Source organism: Penicilliopsis zonata (assembly GCF_001890105.1).
Source record: "Penicilliopsis zonata CBS 506.65 unplaced genomic scaffold ASPZOscaffold_3, whole genome shotgun sequence".
Lineage (NCBI taxonomy): Eukaryota > Fungi > Ascomycota > Eurotiomycetes > Eurotiales > Aspergillaceae > Penicilliopsis > Penicilliopsis zonata.
In genome coordinates, this window is record NW_019208913.1 from 813,280 (window position 1) to 827,875 (window position 14,596).

Below are 14,596 nucleotides of genomic sequence, written 5' to 3' on the forward strand. Positions count from 1 at the left end.
TAAAACGTTAAAACTTCAAGCTTTAAAACTTCCTAAACTACCAATGGACTAGCAAGTAATGTATCAATATCATCAGTTCCTGCTACTCATGGTTACACGTTCCCCTTCTGTTCACTTTCCTCCTTCTTCTTCTCCTCCTTCTCCTGGTCGAGACGCTGCAACCGCTTCTCCCTCCAGAGCATACCATACCGACTCTCAAGGACAAGCAAGCCCAGCGCGAGAGCCATGACCAAGCCCAGAAAAGTGAAACACCACCCCCATCCCATATCACGGAGCATGTAATCGATGACGGCGGCGCCGACGGCGCCAAGCAGACAGCGGAACAGGTTACACGCCGCGGCGGCGGTAGCAGGTCTATCAGGGAACAGATCGACGAGGAGGGTGTTGAGCGTGTTGAGGCCCGCGATGAAGCAGAAGCCAATGACAAACTGGAGGATGAGGGGTGCGTAGAGGGGTGCGTGCCGCTGCAGGACCCAGCCGTAGGGGAGGAAGGCCGCCACGCCGAGAGTCATGACGGGGAAGAAAGTCGCCAGCCGGGTGCGTTCGATGGGGAAATGGCGCAGGTCGTCGCCTCGTTTGCGGTCGACGGGGAGGCCCAGTTTTGCTGCGGTGCGGCGGTAGTTGTAGTCGAGGAGTCGGCCGTTGCAGACGGCGGCCACGCAGGCGGAAACGCCGAGGGGGCTGTACATCAGTATGATGAGACTAGAAATGTAGATAAAAAGCTTATTGAGAGGGGGGGGGGGGGGGGGAAATACATAAAACATAGGCCGATCTGTAGATCGTTAAAGCCGTAGAGCGTCCCGAATAGGTTCGGGGTGCTGGTCAACAAGGCGATGTTGGAGAACATGACCAGCCCGACATAGGAGATGATGATGAGGGCGTCACGCTCGAGCAGGATGGCGAAGGAGGCAAGCGGGTTAGGGAAGGCCAGTTTTCGTTGCTGATGCTGCTGATGCTGGTGGTGGTGGTGGTGGTGGTTCTCACCTATAATGTTCTCGGCGGCATCATTTTTAGAACGTCGACGTCGGAGGTACTGGACGACAGACATCCGCCACCATTCATGCGGAGGCGCGCTGCCATTGCCGACGATCTTGCGGGCGGTTTCCGGCACGGCGACGATGAAAAGAACAAGGTAGCCACCGGAGATGATGACGAGGAACCAGAAGACGCTGCGCCAACCGAGAAAGCGCGCGAGTAAGCCGCCGATGACGGGGCCCAGGGCCGGGGCGACCATGACGCCTGCGGACATGGGACCGATGTACGAGCCTCGCTCTGCGGCGGTGGCGATGTCTGCGACGACGCCGTAGCCGAAGGAGACGGTGCCGCTGCTGCCTGCGCTCTGGACGCAGCGCAGGACCAGCAGGGCGGCGTAGCTGTCCTGCAGGGCGAGGCCGACATTTGCAGCGGTGTAGATGGTGAAGGCGATGATATACGCCGGACGACGGCCCCCGGAATCAGCAAACGTGCCCATGAAGCTCGGGGCGAGCCCCTGGAAGATCATGTACGTGGTGATGGTCAGGTTGACCAGCGCGGTGGTGAGATGGTAGGTGCGCACCAGGGTCGGCATGACGGGGTAATAGATCTGGCCAGACAGCGGCGAGAAGAAGGACGCCAACGTCACCATGGCCACGATGAACACCTTCTGGCCCCGGCTGAAGGCCGAGTGCGGCGCCGTCGCGCTCGACTGCACCGTCACCGACTGCTTCTGCGCCTCGAGCGTCGACGGGTCAGACCCGGGAGTCGCCTCGGCGGGCTTGTCGTCCGCGTCGCTCACTCTGTCCATGTCGGTGTCGGTGGTATTCTGGTGCTCGATCTGAAGCTGCTCTTCACGAGAGGTATCCATGATTGGCAACGATGATGGTGACGAGGGAATGAGAGCTAGGTTTGGTAAGAGACAGATATCATAGACGTCGGTCGTACAAACTTACAGAAAGGCTGGTTACTCAAGACTCCCTGGGTCACACTGACTGTCAGGATGGAAAGAGGAGAGAGAAAGGAAGAGAGGAAGATGATGTAGTTTGCCTGCCCGGCCCCGGGATGCGTCACACCAGGAACCAAGGGACACACAGGCCGGAACCGGCTTGTGAAACATCATAATGAGGTGAAACAAGAGAACTGGAAGAGAGTATGGTAAACAGTGGATTTGGTGTGATTATTCTAACTAACAGAGTACATCAGATCGTTGGATACAGGATCTACCGAACGCTGGCAGAGACACAAGGTAATAAGTCAAAGGAGTCAGGGGAAGAAGAGGGAGACAAGAAGATAAAGAGATAACAAAGACAAGAGAAGAAGAGAAGAGATCAGTAGCCACCCGCCATGATCAGATTATAGTAACGACGACCCATCTCAGCCGTCTGCAGGATGCGAGCCTCACAGGTCAAAGGGAGGTTGAGAACGCTAGACAGTTCCACAGACTAGAAAGTCAAGTCAGTATACAACATCTGTATAAACCATCTGTATAGAGAGAGAAGAAATACCTTGGCATCATCCTGGGCGGTCCAACCCGCGACAGCCCGGCTCATCTCCTTAAAGGCCACGCGCTCCTCGAGCCCCTCGACCCCCGAACCCTGCCGTACCTTGTCGCCCATGGCCACGAGGGCGTGCACCAGACGGTTGAGACGGACAGGGTCCCTGTTGCCCGGGCGGGCGGTCGCCAGACGCAGGAAATCCTCGTACACGCCGCCGCCGCGAGCCCAGCCGCGTACCTTGCGATCAGGACCTTCGCCAAAGCCCGACAGCAGCGTTTCGAGGGTGGCATAGTCGCGCTCGATCACCGCCGTGGGCCCCACGATGCGGCAGAAGGTCGTGTGCGCGTCGTTCCAGTTCTTGCCTCGCACCAGACAGTCGACCTCGGCCGTCGCGTCGCCCGTGGTGCGCGCGTACAACGCCTTGGCCACCCAGATCCAGGCCTCGGGCAGCTGCAGGTCCACCGTGAGATATTGCCAGAAGGCATCCGGGGATCCCTCCGCGGTGAGAGGCTGGGGCAGCCGCGCAGCGAACCGTGCCAGCGTCTCCTTGACGGCACGCTCGCGGTCCGCCGCCTGCGACAGGTGCAGCAGCACGAACAGGGCCTGGTCGATCGCCCCGGTCGAGTTCAGCTCCCACGCAAAGTCGCAGACCAGGGAGTCGGCCTGCGCGGCGTGCACCTGGATGGACTCGTTTTGGCCCAACGCAGCGGTAAGCAGGGAGTGCAGCTGGAACGAGAACCGGTTGCTGAGCCGATCGCCCGTGACGGCCTCCGGGAGGACGGCCAGGGGAAGCTGGATCGCCGGCAGGCCGATGGGGGCCGCCGCCGTCACCACCGAGTAAGCTTTAAGCAAAACCCAAAGCGGGGATTCGCGGCCGATGGTATCCTCCGACGACGGCGGCGGTGGCTGCTCGCGCGTTGCATCCAGATGAGCCGGGTAAGGGAAGGCCGTCTCGTCGCCGCCGGCGAGGTGGTTGAAGAACTGGGCCACGGCATGCTCGATGGGTTCATCATCCGTGATGCCGTACCAGAGTCGCAGGCCAAACGCCTGGAACCAGTCGAGCTCGAAGCGTTCGGTCAAGGTGAAGCTCGAGACGCGATCCTCCAGCGCACCGGCCGACTTGCCCTCGCTCCCGACCGTGTTACCCGCCAGCAGCCCGTACAGGGCGCGGATGGGCTCGCTCATCTCGGCGTCGACGTTGTTCTGGCGCCACGAGTCCACCTGGTCCTTCATGTCGGCCCGAACGGTCGCGTCACGGCCAATCTGCGACAGCAGCGTGGCCAAATGCAGGTTCCCACCCTCCAGGAGGGTCTTGCAGGCCTCCTCCACACGATGCGAGCACAGCAGGTGCACGGCGCGTTCCTCGGCAGAGACGATCCGCTCCAGGTCATGGGCATGCTTTTCGCGCACAATGCCCTCCCACAGTCTCGACAGACGATCTTTTTTGATCCGGTGAAGATACTTGGCGCGCAGATGCGCAGGCACGCCGGCCGAGATGTCGTCCTCCAGCTCATCGTTGAACAACACGTTGGCCAGCTGCCACACGAGCCGCTCCCGATCCAACTGCGTCGAATAGCTAGACGGCAGCTGGGCCAACTGCTGGAATTCCGCCTTGACCAGACGGACCAAGGGCACGCCATCCACCGGGTGGATGACAGACTGGCGCTTCTGGATGTCCAGCATTTGACAGGACTCGTCCGGTTTGTTGAAGGCAAGCAGAACGATATCCCGGCCCTCGCTGGTCACCGATATTCCCTGTTCCCACGGTTCGTTCGGGTCGGGCAGTCGTTCCCTCATGTCGTTCTTCGCACAGATGAAGGTATCCATGGGACCCCATCGCGGCTTGAACGAATGATGGAACGCGAGATCGCTTTCGGTCAGCTCGTTGGATTCGCCAGCCGTCTTGGGTTGTTTATGATAAGGCCACTAGAAGAAGAGAAAAAGGAAAATTTGAATGTCAGCTTGTATTTCATTAAAACTATCTGAGTGAATAGGATACAGTTTGAGTAGTCATCTTCGAAGGAAAGGGCCAAGGAAAGAGAGAGAGAGAGAGACAAACCTCAAAGCCCTTGGAAGGCACAGTCTGTTTCTTTAAAGGTGAGGAGCGGGGGGGAAGAGGTGCTTGCTTAGTAGATTGCTGGAACAAAGAATTCATTAAATCAATGCTAGTGGTGAACCCCTTTTGCCGAACATCCGGGCCTGCTTTCTTTTCCTTGGGGGTGTCATCGTCGTCGCGTAAGGGTCTGTCATGGAAAGCATTGGCCTGAATCTCGCGCAGGGCGTCACGGTTCTGTTTGCGAGGACTGATGGTCCGTTGCAGCTGCTCGGCCCAGTCGCCGCTGAGGTTCAGGCGACTCTTGGCGGGAGTGTTGTTCCAGAAGGGATTCAGGGAACGCTGGGTGGTGTCCATGTCAAGGTCGGTAATCTTGGTGGTAGTAGTGGTATCGTCGTGCTCCACGGTGTGATGAAGGTTGGGAAAGGCGCCGGCCATGTCCATTTCCCGGTCCTCATCCGATTCAACTTCCGAGTCGTCGCCAGACTGCTGGCTCTCGGTGATGTCGTCATCTTGCTCAATAGTTGAACCCGTGGAGCCTTCTCCTAAAAAAGACTCGTCTGAAAACTGCTCTTCTTCTTCTTCTTCCTCCTCCTCCACGTCGTCGTCATCGTATTCTTCTTCTTCTTCATCATCCTCCTCGTCTTCTTCTTCCACCGCCAACACCTGATTGCCAAAGGATCCAGGCACAATCTTGCGCTTCTTGAAATCAAACGTGTCGTCCTCGATCCCAGCCACCGATCCTAAAAAAGAGTCGTCGGTGTCAAAGGTGGCGGTGTGGTCCATGTTGGGGGACAGAGCCTTCGGGGTTGGGGTGTCAGGTGCGGCACTCAAGATGGTGTGATTGAGGCTCTCACCTTCTTCCTCCTCATCCTCATCCTCATCATCATAATCAAGGCCGTACGTGGTAAAATGAGGAACCTTGAAGATCCAGGTACCGGTGGTCTTTTCGTAGTCGATGAACGCGGCGTTGTGGACCTTGCGCAGGCGGTCGACGTGCTTCTCGAAGAGGGGACCGCTGGTGAGCGGGGAGGGCGAGGCCATGCCGCGGCCACGGGGCCAGGAGTTTTCGATACGCAGGATCGACGGGACGTTCAGGCCTTTGCCTACAGGAGGTTTGATCCCCTCGTCGGGATAGACGGTGATGCTCCGCACCCGGATCTCCACCAGCCCACCGAAGATCTGATCCAGATCGACGGTGGTCAGATCGACGGGCTCATCGAACGTGACCGATCCGCACCGCTGCCGGCCCACGGTGAAGCCCACCACGTGCTTCTGCTGGTCCCGGCTCATCTTGTTGATCTCGGCACGCGACGGCTTCATCCAGTACTCGCCTGGTTGGGGATCGCCACCGGGGGTGAAGGGCAACCGGGAGCCGTTGGTGGTCGCGGCAACGCTGCTGTGCTCGGCATCCTCGGGCACCGCGGGGAGGTGGTCCTGGCTTGGACGGAGGATGACCTCCTCCATCTCTGAGGGGCGAGAGCTGCCGGTGGAATTCAAGATACCGTTGATTCCGTTCACGCTGGTGCTCTTCCGGACGGAACGCAGGAATCCCAACTCCTCTGGAGTCGGCTCGGGGCTTGTAGACTGAACCAGGACGACTTCGCCCCCAGTAGTGGTAGCGGCTCGGTCTTCACCGGATTTCGGCGAGGTCGAGTCGAAGCTGACCTTCTTCTTGAGCTTGTCGGCTGCGGCAGGCTGGGTTGTTGTGGACGAAGGCTCCTCGCTTCCGTTGGTGATAGCGGGGGCGGCGGTGAGTGCCGCGGGGGTGCTTGCCGGACGGGAGAAGATGTCGTTTCTCAGGCTGCGGTCGATGGTGAGCCGCTTGAGGTTACCACTGGATAGACGAGAGGAACCCGTGGAGAGGGCGCCGGGGGAGAGAATGCTGTCCGTCTCCGGGTCAAAGGTTTTGCGCAGGTTGCTGGTTGAGAAACTCTTGCTGAAGCTGCGGCCAAAACTACCTCCGACGCTTCCGCGCAGGCTACCACCACCACCACCACCAACACCGCCACCCAGGAGACTGTTCCCCAGACCACCGGGGGTGCTGGTGGCACTGGTGGGCGAGCCGTAGGTGGAGTACGAGAAGCCGTAGCCTTGGCGTTTGGCCGGGGTGATGAGACGGTTGGCCGCACTGGGGGTGATCTTGTAGACGGGCAAGGGGGTGCGCTGCTTCTGCTTGACGCTGGACGAAAGAGGGGTGGCGAGCGGACCAGGGCTTGGGGCGTTGGGCGCAGGGAGACCAGAGAAGATGGACTGGTTCCCGTAGGGGTTACCCTCGAGGAGCGAGGCCTGTAGACTGCCCGGGGCCGCCTGTTGCTGGGCGGGTTGGATTATGCTTCCAAAGAGGCTACCGGTGCCACCGAGGCCGCCGCCAGCGGGTTGCTGTTGAGTCTGAGTGTTGCCAAACAGAGAGGAGCCCACCGGTTGGGCGTTGGCAGGCTGTCCGAACAGAGAACCGCCGGTGCCGGTGGTGGAACCAAAGAGACCACCAGGCTTTTGCTGCTGCTGCTGCTGCTGCTGGGTTTGGGTGTTGCCAAACAGACCACCGGTCCCTGTCTGCTGCGCCTGGGGGTTCCCAAAGCCCGAGAAACCGCCCGTGGCCGGGGCAGCAGCAGTTGTGCTGGATCCAAAGAGACCACCGGGCTTCGGCTGCTGCTGTTGCTGCTGCGCGCCACCGAAGAGAGAGCCGGTACCCGTCTGCTGAGCCGTGTTACCGAACAAGCCGCCACCAGCGGCAGGCTGCTGCTGTTGCTGCTGGGCGGGATTCTGGCCACCAAAGAGAGACGAGCCAGCGCCGGTAGTAGAGCCCCCAAAGAGACCGCCTCCAGCAGCGGCAGGCTGCTGTTGCTGCGCGGCGCCACCGAAAGCACCGCCGGTGGTACCACCGCCGAAAAGCCCCTTGTTTTGCGTCTGGGCCTGGTTCTGCTGGCCGAAGGCCCCAAAGGCGCCCGTGCCGGTTGTCTGTTGGGCTCCGCCAAAGGGAGAGGCTGCGGCTGCGGCACCGCCGAAGGGGGTAGTGGTGGTGGAGGCGGCCTGCTGCTGAGTACCGAACCCACCGCCGAAGCCGGTCGTGCCCGTGCCCGTGGAGCTTCCAAAGAGACTCTTGGTCTGTTGCTGGGGCTGTTGCTGCTGCTGGGCGTTTCCAAACAGGGAGCCGGTGGCGCCCGTGCCAAACCCGGTCGCACCGGTGGTTCCTGCACCTGTGCCAAATCCGGTCGCGGGCGCGGCAGCGGTGGAACCGAACAAGCTGGGCTGAGAGGTAGCGGTGTTCGTACCTCCTCCGAACATGGAGGTAGCGGGCTTCTGAGCGCCAAAGAGACTGTTGGTGCCCGTCGTGGAGCCAAAGGCGCCGGTGGTCTGAGGAGTAGTCTGGCCAAAGGCGGAGGGCGCGCTGGTGGTGGTGGTGGCCGCGGCACCACCGAACGGGGTGGAAGTAGTGCCAAAGCCCGAGGCGGGTTGCTGGCCAAAGCCGCCGGTGCTGGCACCACCAAAGGCGGAGGAGCCAAAGGCGCCTGCCTGACCGCTTCCGTTGCCATACCGACGGCCCTGGTTGTAGTCGCCTAGACGCAACTCTTCAAAGGAGTACTTGCTGTAGGGTTGCATGAAGCTGATGCTCTGGTAGTGGTTGGTTGTAGTTGAGGTGCCATCCTTCTCGGTGAAGGGGTTGAAGGGAGTGCTTCCAGTTCCGTCCGAGGGAGGCACGGGGCCTTGCTGCAGAGCAGTGCCTGCACCGCCACCGAATCCAGTGGTCGCGGTGCCGGCGCCAAAGCCGGTGGAAGGGCCAGCACCGGCGCCAAATGCACCCGTTGAGCCCGTCGAGCCACCGAAACCCCCCGTCTTGTTTCCGAAGATACCCCCGCCCGTGGCGGTACCAGTGTTACCACCAAACCCGCCGGCGCCAGAGCCTGTTGAGCCAAAGCCACCGAAACCGCCGCCGCCCGAAGTGGCAGTGTTGCCTCCGAAGAGGCTACCGCCGGTGGAGGCGGTATTGGAACCAAAGGCCGGGCGATTCTGGCCGCCGAAAAGCGGGTTTGCCTGGTTTTGAGTGTTGGATCCGAATCCTAGAATTATCAGTAAAGAAAGAAGAGAAAAGCAAGAGAGAAAGGAATTAGAATTACCTCCAGAACCTGTTCCTCCAAACGCAGAGCCCGAGCCAAAGCCAGAAGTCTGCTGCTGATTACCAGAGCCGAAGCCTCCGCCTCCGAATCCGAAAGACATGGTGGATGAATTCTATTTCATGTAGGAGTCCCCAGATGCGAGAGAAGAGGAGCGACAGAAGAAAAACAGAAGAAAGCTCTCGACAGATTTATTTATTTGTAAATAAATGAGCCAGGTGGCGAGGAGAGAGACGAGATGCGACGCGCGCCGGAAAAAAAAGGTCGAACGCAGGGCGAAACGACCCGGTTCGAAAACGCGACCAGAGGCGAAAAGTAAGAAACTGGCAAGGGTGAATCGAGAGAATCGAGTAGAGAATCGCAACCGCCCGAGTTGTGATGGAGAGAGGGAGGGACGAGGGCGACAGGAGAGGGGAAGAGGGGGAGGAGGAGGAGGAGGAGGAGGAGGAGGACAGCAGGTCGACGACGCGAGGTTGAGTTGAGGAAAGCAAAAGTTGCAGCGGAGAGAAAGTCTGGCGCTAGGCCGGATTGGGTGTGTTGCCTCAGGCAGGAGGACAGAGCTCCGTCATGTGATGCCTGGCTTAGTCATGCAGTGCCTAAGGTAGGAGTAGGTAGTAGCCAGTAGGAGTAGGAGTAGGAGAGGTAGTTGGAGAGTTGGAGAGTACATAGAGGTAGTAAGGTACTACCTAGTAGGTACCTAGTAGTAACTAGTAGGTACTAAGTATTGCTGCCTAGTAGTCTGCATTGTTAGGACAATGCTTTGTTATTGATAGTATTGATTAAGTTTTATTGTTAATACTTAAAAGCTACACTAATAACAGAACAGGGTAATCATTGGAGTCCACAGATCAAATATAATATAAACAGGCATTATCATACGTCCTTCTTTTTCTTTTGGGGTATTTTACCTACTGCTTACGGCTTTTTCGCAGCGTGGACGGTATCAATAATCTTGTCCACCACAGAGGGATCAGAAAGCTAAACTGTCAGTATATATATAATACAATACAACATTCCTAGAGACTAGACTTACTGTTGATGTATCTCCCAGGCTGTCCTCCTCGCCGCTCAGGATCTTGCGCAGGATCCGACGCATGATCTTCCCGCTACGCGTCTTGGGGAGATCCTCGACGACAAACACGGCCTTGGGCGCCGCAAAGGGGCCGATCGACTTTCGCACCTGCATCACCAGGTCTTTACGCACTTGCTCTGTCGTCTCGCTGCCGCTCTTGAGCGCGACAAAGGCGTTGACTGCCTGGCCGGTCAGTTCGTCGGCGATACCCACCACAGCTGCCTCGGCCACTTGGTCTATTCACTTTTAGCAAGATCTTCTTTGAAATATAAAAGAAAGAAAGAAAGAAAGAGAAAAAAAAAACTTACGGTGTTCAAGGAGAGCAGCTTCAATCTCTGCGGTGGACAGACGGTGCCCTGAAACATTGACGACATCGTCCACCCGGCCACGGATCCAGTAGTAGCCGTCGTGGTCACGGCCCGCCCCATCTCCGGTAAAGTAATACCCCTTGTAGACGTTCAGGTAGGTGTCCATGTAGCGACGGTGGGCGCCCCAGACGGTGCGAGCCATACTCGGCCAGGGCTGCTTGAAAGCAAGCACGCCCTCGACGTCATTGCCGGTGATCTCCTCGCCCGAGACCGGATCGATGATGGCCGGCTCGATGCCAAAGAAGGGCAACGAGGCACTCCCGGGCTTGGTGGGGGTGATCCCACCCAGGGGGGTGATGACGTTGGATCCAGTTTCGGTTTGCCAATACGTCTATCAATTAGTATCGACCTGATAGAAGGGAAAGAGAGAGAGAGAGAGAGGTACATCGCAAATGTGAGCTTCCTCCTTGCCGACGGATTCAAAGTACCACTTCCAGACCTCGGCGGCGATGGGCTCGCCAACGGAGCCGAGAACACGCAGGTGTTCCATCTTGTGATGGATGTGCTCGTCGCCGGCGCGCTTGAGTAGGCGCAGGGCGGTCGGGGCGACGTAGAACTGGGTGACCTGGTGCTTTTCGATGACGTCCCAGTAGCGGGAGAAGTTGGGGTAGGCCGGGGTGCTCTCGAAGACGACGGTGGAACAGCCGAGCAGCAAGGGGGCGTAGACGACGTAGGTGTGGCCGGTGATCCAGCCGACGTCGCCGCCGCAGAAGTAGCGGTCGTTCTCGTGGATGTCGAAGACGTACTTACCGGTCATGGCGGCGCCGATGAGGTAGCCGGCGGTGGTGTGCATGACGCCCTTGGGCTTCCCCGTGGAGCCGGAGGTGTAGAGCAGGAAGAGGGGGTCCTCGGAGTTCATGGACTCCGGGGCGATGTAGTTGGGGTATTTTTCGACCTCCTCGTGCCACCAGAGGTCACGACCCTTGGTCCAGGGGACCTCGGCGCCGGTGCGTTTGTAGACGAGGACGGTGGAGACTTCGGGGCACTGCTTGAGGGCCTCGTCGACGATGCGCTTGGTCCCGATGATCTTGCCGCCGCGACGGCCCTCGTCGCTGGTGATGACGACCTTGGAGCGGGCGTCGAGGACGCGGTCACGCAGGGAGTCGGAGGAGAAGCCGGCGAAGACGACCGAGTGCACGGCGCCGATCCGGGCGCAGGCGAGGAAGGCGACGAGGGCCTCTGGGATCATGGGCAGGTAGATGGCGACGGTGTCGCCCTTCTGGACGCCCTGCTGCTTGAGGGTCCAGGCGACGCGTGAGACGTCGCGCAGCAGCTCGCCGTAGGTGATGGAGCGGCCCTCGTTGGGCTCATCGGCCTCGTAGATGATGGCGACCTTGTCCGGGTTCTTGATGGCGTGACGGTCCACACAGTTGAAGGAGGCGTTGAGGCGGCCCTCGACGAACCAGGCGTTGTCGCCATTCTCAAAGGAACCGATATGGGTGGTCTGGAAGTCGCGCTCAAAGGTGAGCAGGTCGCGGGCCATCCGGGCCCAGAACTGGTCGGGGTTGCGAATCGACTCCTCGTACAGCGTCTTGTACTCATCGAGATCTTTCAGATGGGGGCGGGTCGGGTGTTTCTCGTAGAATGCCTGGGGGACATGGAAGGTATCGACCTCGTGGGCTTCGAGGACCTAATTTCCTCATATTAGCCATAATCTCTCGCTTCTTTTTTTTTTTTTTTTTTTTTTTGGTTTCCCCTAATCTCTCTGCTTACCACTCTTGATCTGGGCTTCACTGCGCCGTCAGACATGATGGCGGTTGAATATTATTGATGGTAGAAATTAGGAGAAGAAAGGAGGAGAAGAAAGGAGAAGAAAGGAGGAGGAAAAAGGAGGGAAAAGGAGGAGAAGAAAGAGGAGGAGGAAGGTCTTTCTTGTTGTCCGGAAGTGTTGGGACGCTTCCCGATTCGGAGTGGAGCTACCGTTCACAGCGACAGAACCAACACCAAAGCAACGGTAGACCAGGGAGACCAGGTAGACCAGGGAGAAGCAGAGTGATAAATGATCTGGATCAACTAGGACGAAGGGAAGAGTGAAATTCAAAAGAGAAAAAAAAAAGAAGATCTGGGCGTGCAAGAGCGGGGCAGATGCGAAAAAGATGGGCGAGACGGGGAGGGGAACCTCGTCGAGTCAGCAATCGTATTGTTCTTATTAGCCAGAGAATATCAAGAAGACCAACACTGTCCAGTGTCCCGTACCTTCTGACAGGTACTACTAGGTAGGTACCTAACCTAGGTACTGATCAACTCGGCCAAGAGGAACTGTTTTAGGCAGGGCGAAGCAGATGTGCCTGTCGTTGGTCGGGCCTGCGGGGTTGTTTCCGTTGCTCCGGCTATGGGCTATAGGCTATAGGGTACCTGGGATAGTATCTACTATGTAGGATGTAGAATGATAATTATTCCTACCATTATTGTTATTCTTTACTGCTTCTCATCTATTCTATTCTGGCATTAACTCGGGGTGGGTTGCCGAGAGAAGTCCGTAGAGCTCTCTGCTATGCCCCACTGGATCCGCATAGTAAAGTAGTGATAGTAGTATAGTAATAGTAAAGTAGTGATAGTAGTGATAGTAATAGTAGTAGTAATAGTAATAGTAATAGTAGTAATAGTAATAGTAGTAAACTAATAGTAGTAAAGTAAAGCAATAGTAAACTAATAGTAGTAAATTAAAGTAGTAAAGTAATAGTAGTAAATTAAAGTAAGTAGAGAAAGTCAAGCAGCCCGTTTGGGAAGGTCCACGGCTGACCTCCCCACGTGATGCCCTGATGCGGGGCTCCACCAATCACTTTGCATATATTGCATCGTTTGCAGAACTGGCTGCATCCGGTTAGCCCAATCCTCCGCAGATCTTAGGCATTAAGGCGTCCATTGTCTCTGCCTCAGGCACTAAAGTGCCTCAGGCATGGATTTCAGAAGCTCTGCAAAAAAAAGTAGGCCTCCCAGTAGCGAATTAAAAAAGCGTGGCTAGATGCACTGGAAAAGTCGTAGAATAGCAGGCTGGATTGTACTACATGGTATGGAGGATAGTTCAGCTCGTCCACCCCCCAAACCACCAACTCCCCAGCCCAAACACAAGCAGGACAATCTTCCCATCTCTCATCACATCCCCAACCGTCTTCACCCCCATCGACCACGCATCCCCCTTGCCCAACACCGCCCGCCCCCCGCCAAGAACCATCTCCCCCGTCAAAAACGCCAGGAACGGATTCTGTGCCGTCGCCGGCCGCGGAGGCGGGAACCCGTACGTCGCCACCGACGAGCTCATCAGCACCAGCACGTAGATACCCAAGGCCATCGCAAACACCGTATGCAGCAGCTTCCACACCAGCGCCTGTCGTTTCTCCTCGTCGCTCTCTTTCCCAGTCACAGCACCCAGAATGCTCGCCACAAACGGCGGTAGTCCCAGCATCGAGGCCAGCGCTGCAGGTGAAAACCCAGTTCCCCCGTTATTACCGTCGCCACCATTACCACCACCACCTGCAGCGTCTCCGGGAAACCCGGGGATTCCCCCCGGTAACCCGCCCGGTCCACCGGCCATCCCACCCATCAAAGCATTCAACATTTTCATTGTCGGGTCTTCATCGAGCGGGCTGGAAACCCCAGCCTGTTCTTCTGCAGGCGCCTGTCGCAGTAGAGCACGGATATACTCCTGTTGCGCGCGGAGGGCTTCGGCCGATTCCTCCTGGGAGGGGGGTAGGGCTGCGGGTGCGGCAATCTCGGGCTCGACGGGAGGAGAGGGTGTGATATTTCCTGGTACGGAGGTTGGGGGATCATCTTCTTCACGCACTGAGTCATTAGCTTTTTTTTTCTCTTCTTTTTTTTTTTCTCGATGGGTTGTTTCTTCGTAGCTGCAAGGTGTAGATGTACCACTAGCTGGCGTCCTGCCGCTTAGACTGGTGATCTTGTCTAGACGAGCAGCACCGCCATCGCGAATCTTAGCTTCACGCCGTTCTCTGCGTAGGCGAGCAGCCTTTTGAGCCGGTGATTCTTCCGACATTGTTGTGTCTGTGTCTGTGGTAGCACTGGTGGTAGATTGGCAGTAGTGTCTCAACTCGGGCCAGATCTAGGGGATCAAAAAAAATTATCAATGAATAATACGCCAGCAAGAATTTAAAATACCCTCCCTGCCTGTTTTGGTTTCTTCTTGATGCGTTGTTGAGAAAAGCTCGTCGTCCGTCGCTTCTTCCTGTTGTCGACGTTGTGGCCTGTGGCTGTGGATGCGGCTGTGCAGGTGTACTCTATGTGGCGCAGCTATTCTGCTTCACAATGATAAAGAGACAATAATAAGGAGACAATGATATTGATTATAGTCTGTCAGATATCTGAATAGTTCACTATATGTGTCTACTAATATCGATAATTTGGTTCTCTACAATATCTACCTGTACAGTTACCAGCAACCGTATACTCTATGACGAAGGTTCGCATATAAATGGAGATAAGATAATCAAATCAATTATAATATAATCAGAATAGACCAAAATATGATCAGAAGAATACTGATTTAGAATGCTGTTCAA

At 57.1% G+C, this 14,596-nt stretch overlaps 4 protein-coding genes across 4 annotated transcripts; all 4 read right to left on the reverse strand.

The window, feature by feature from the left end:
• Nucleotides 1-16: 16 nt before the first annotated feature.
• ASPZODRAFT_23332 (hypothetical protein) lies at nt 17-2,312 on the reverse strand. The gene is made up of 3 exons (XM_022727931.1): nt 1,929-2,312; nt 756-1,878; nt 17-681 (listed from the first exon to the last, which is right to left on the reverse strand). Exons 2-3 carry the CDS (start codon nt 1,841-1,843, stop codon nt 93-95), a joined length of 1,677 nt encoding a protein of 558 aa, XP_022583565.1. The 5' UTR covers nt 1,844-1,878; nt 1,929-2,312; the 3' UTR covers nt 17-92.
• ASPZODRAFT_1385725 (hypothetical protein) lies at nt 2,156-8,973 on the reverse strand. Its single transcript, XM_022724473.1, has 3 exons — nt 8,643-8,973; nt 4,531-8,585; nt 2,156-4,397 (listed from the first exon to the last, which is right to left on the reverse strand). Exons 1-3 carry the CDS (start codon nt 8,740-8,742, stop codon nt 2,418-2,420), a joined length of 6,135 nt encoding a protein of 2,044 aa, XP_022583566.1. The 5' UTR covers nt 8,743-8,973; the 3' UTR covers nt 2,156-2,417.
• Nucleotides 8,974-9,455: 482 nt separating this feature from the next.
• ASPZODRAFT_111537 (hypothetical protein) lies at nt 9,456-12,198 on the reverse strand. Its single transcript, XM_022721022.1, has 5 exons — nt 11,793-12,198; nt 10,465-11,709; nt 10,020-10,410; nt 9,673-9,947; nt 9,456-9,617 (listed from the first exon to the last, which is right to left on the reverse strand). Exons 1-5 carry the CDS (start codon nt 11,826-11,828, stop codon nt 9,555-9,557), a joined length of 2,010 nt encoding a protein of 669 aa, XP_022583567.1. The 5' UTR covers nt 11,829-12,198; the 3' UTR covers nt 9,456-9,554.
• Nucleotides 12,199-12,763: 565 nt separating this feature from the next.
• On the reverse strand, nt 12,764-14,223 carry ASPZODRAFT_91284 (hypothetical protein). The gene is made up of 2 exons (XM_022730420.1): nt 13,944-14,223; nt 12,764-13,862 (listed from the first exon to the last, which is right to left on the reverse strand). The coding sequence occupies exons 1-2, from the start codon at nt 14,071-14,073 to the stop codon at nt 13,105-13,107; spliced, it is 888 nt and encodes a 295-aa protein (XP_022583568.1). The 5' UTR covers nt 14,074-14,223; the 3' UTR covers nt 12,764-13,104.
• Between the last annotated feature and the right edge of the window lie 373 nt (nt 14,224-14,596).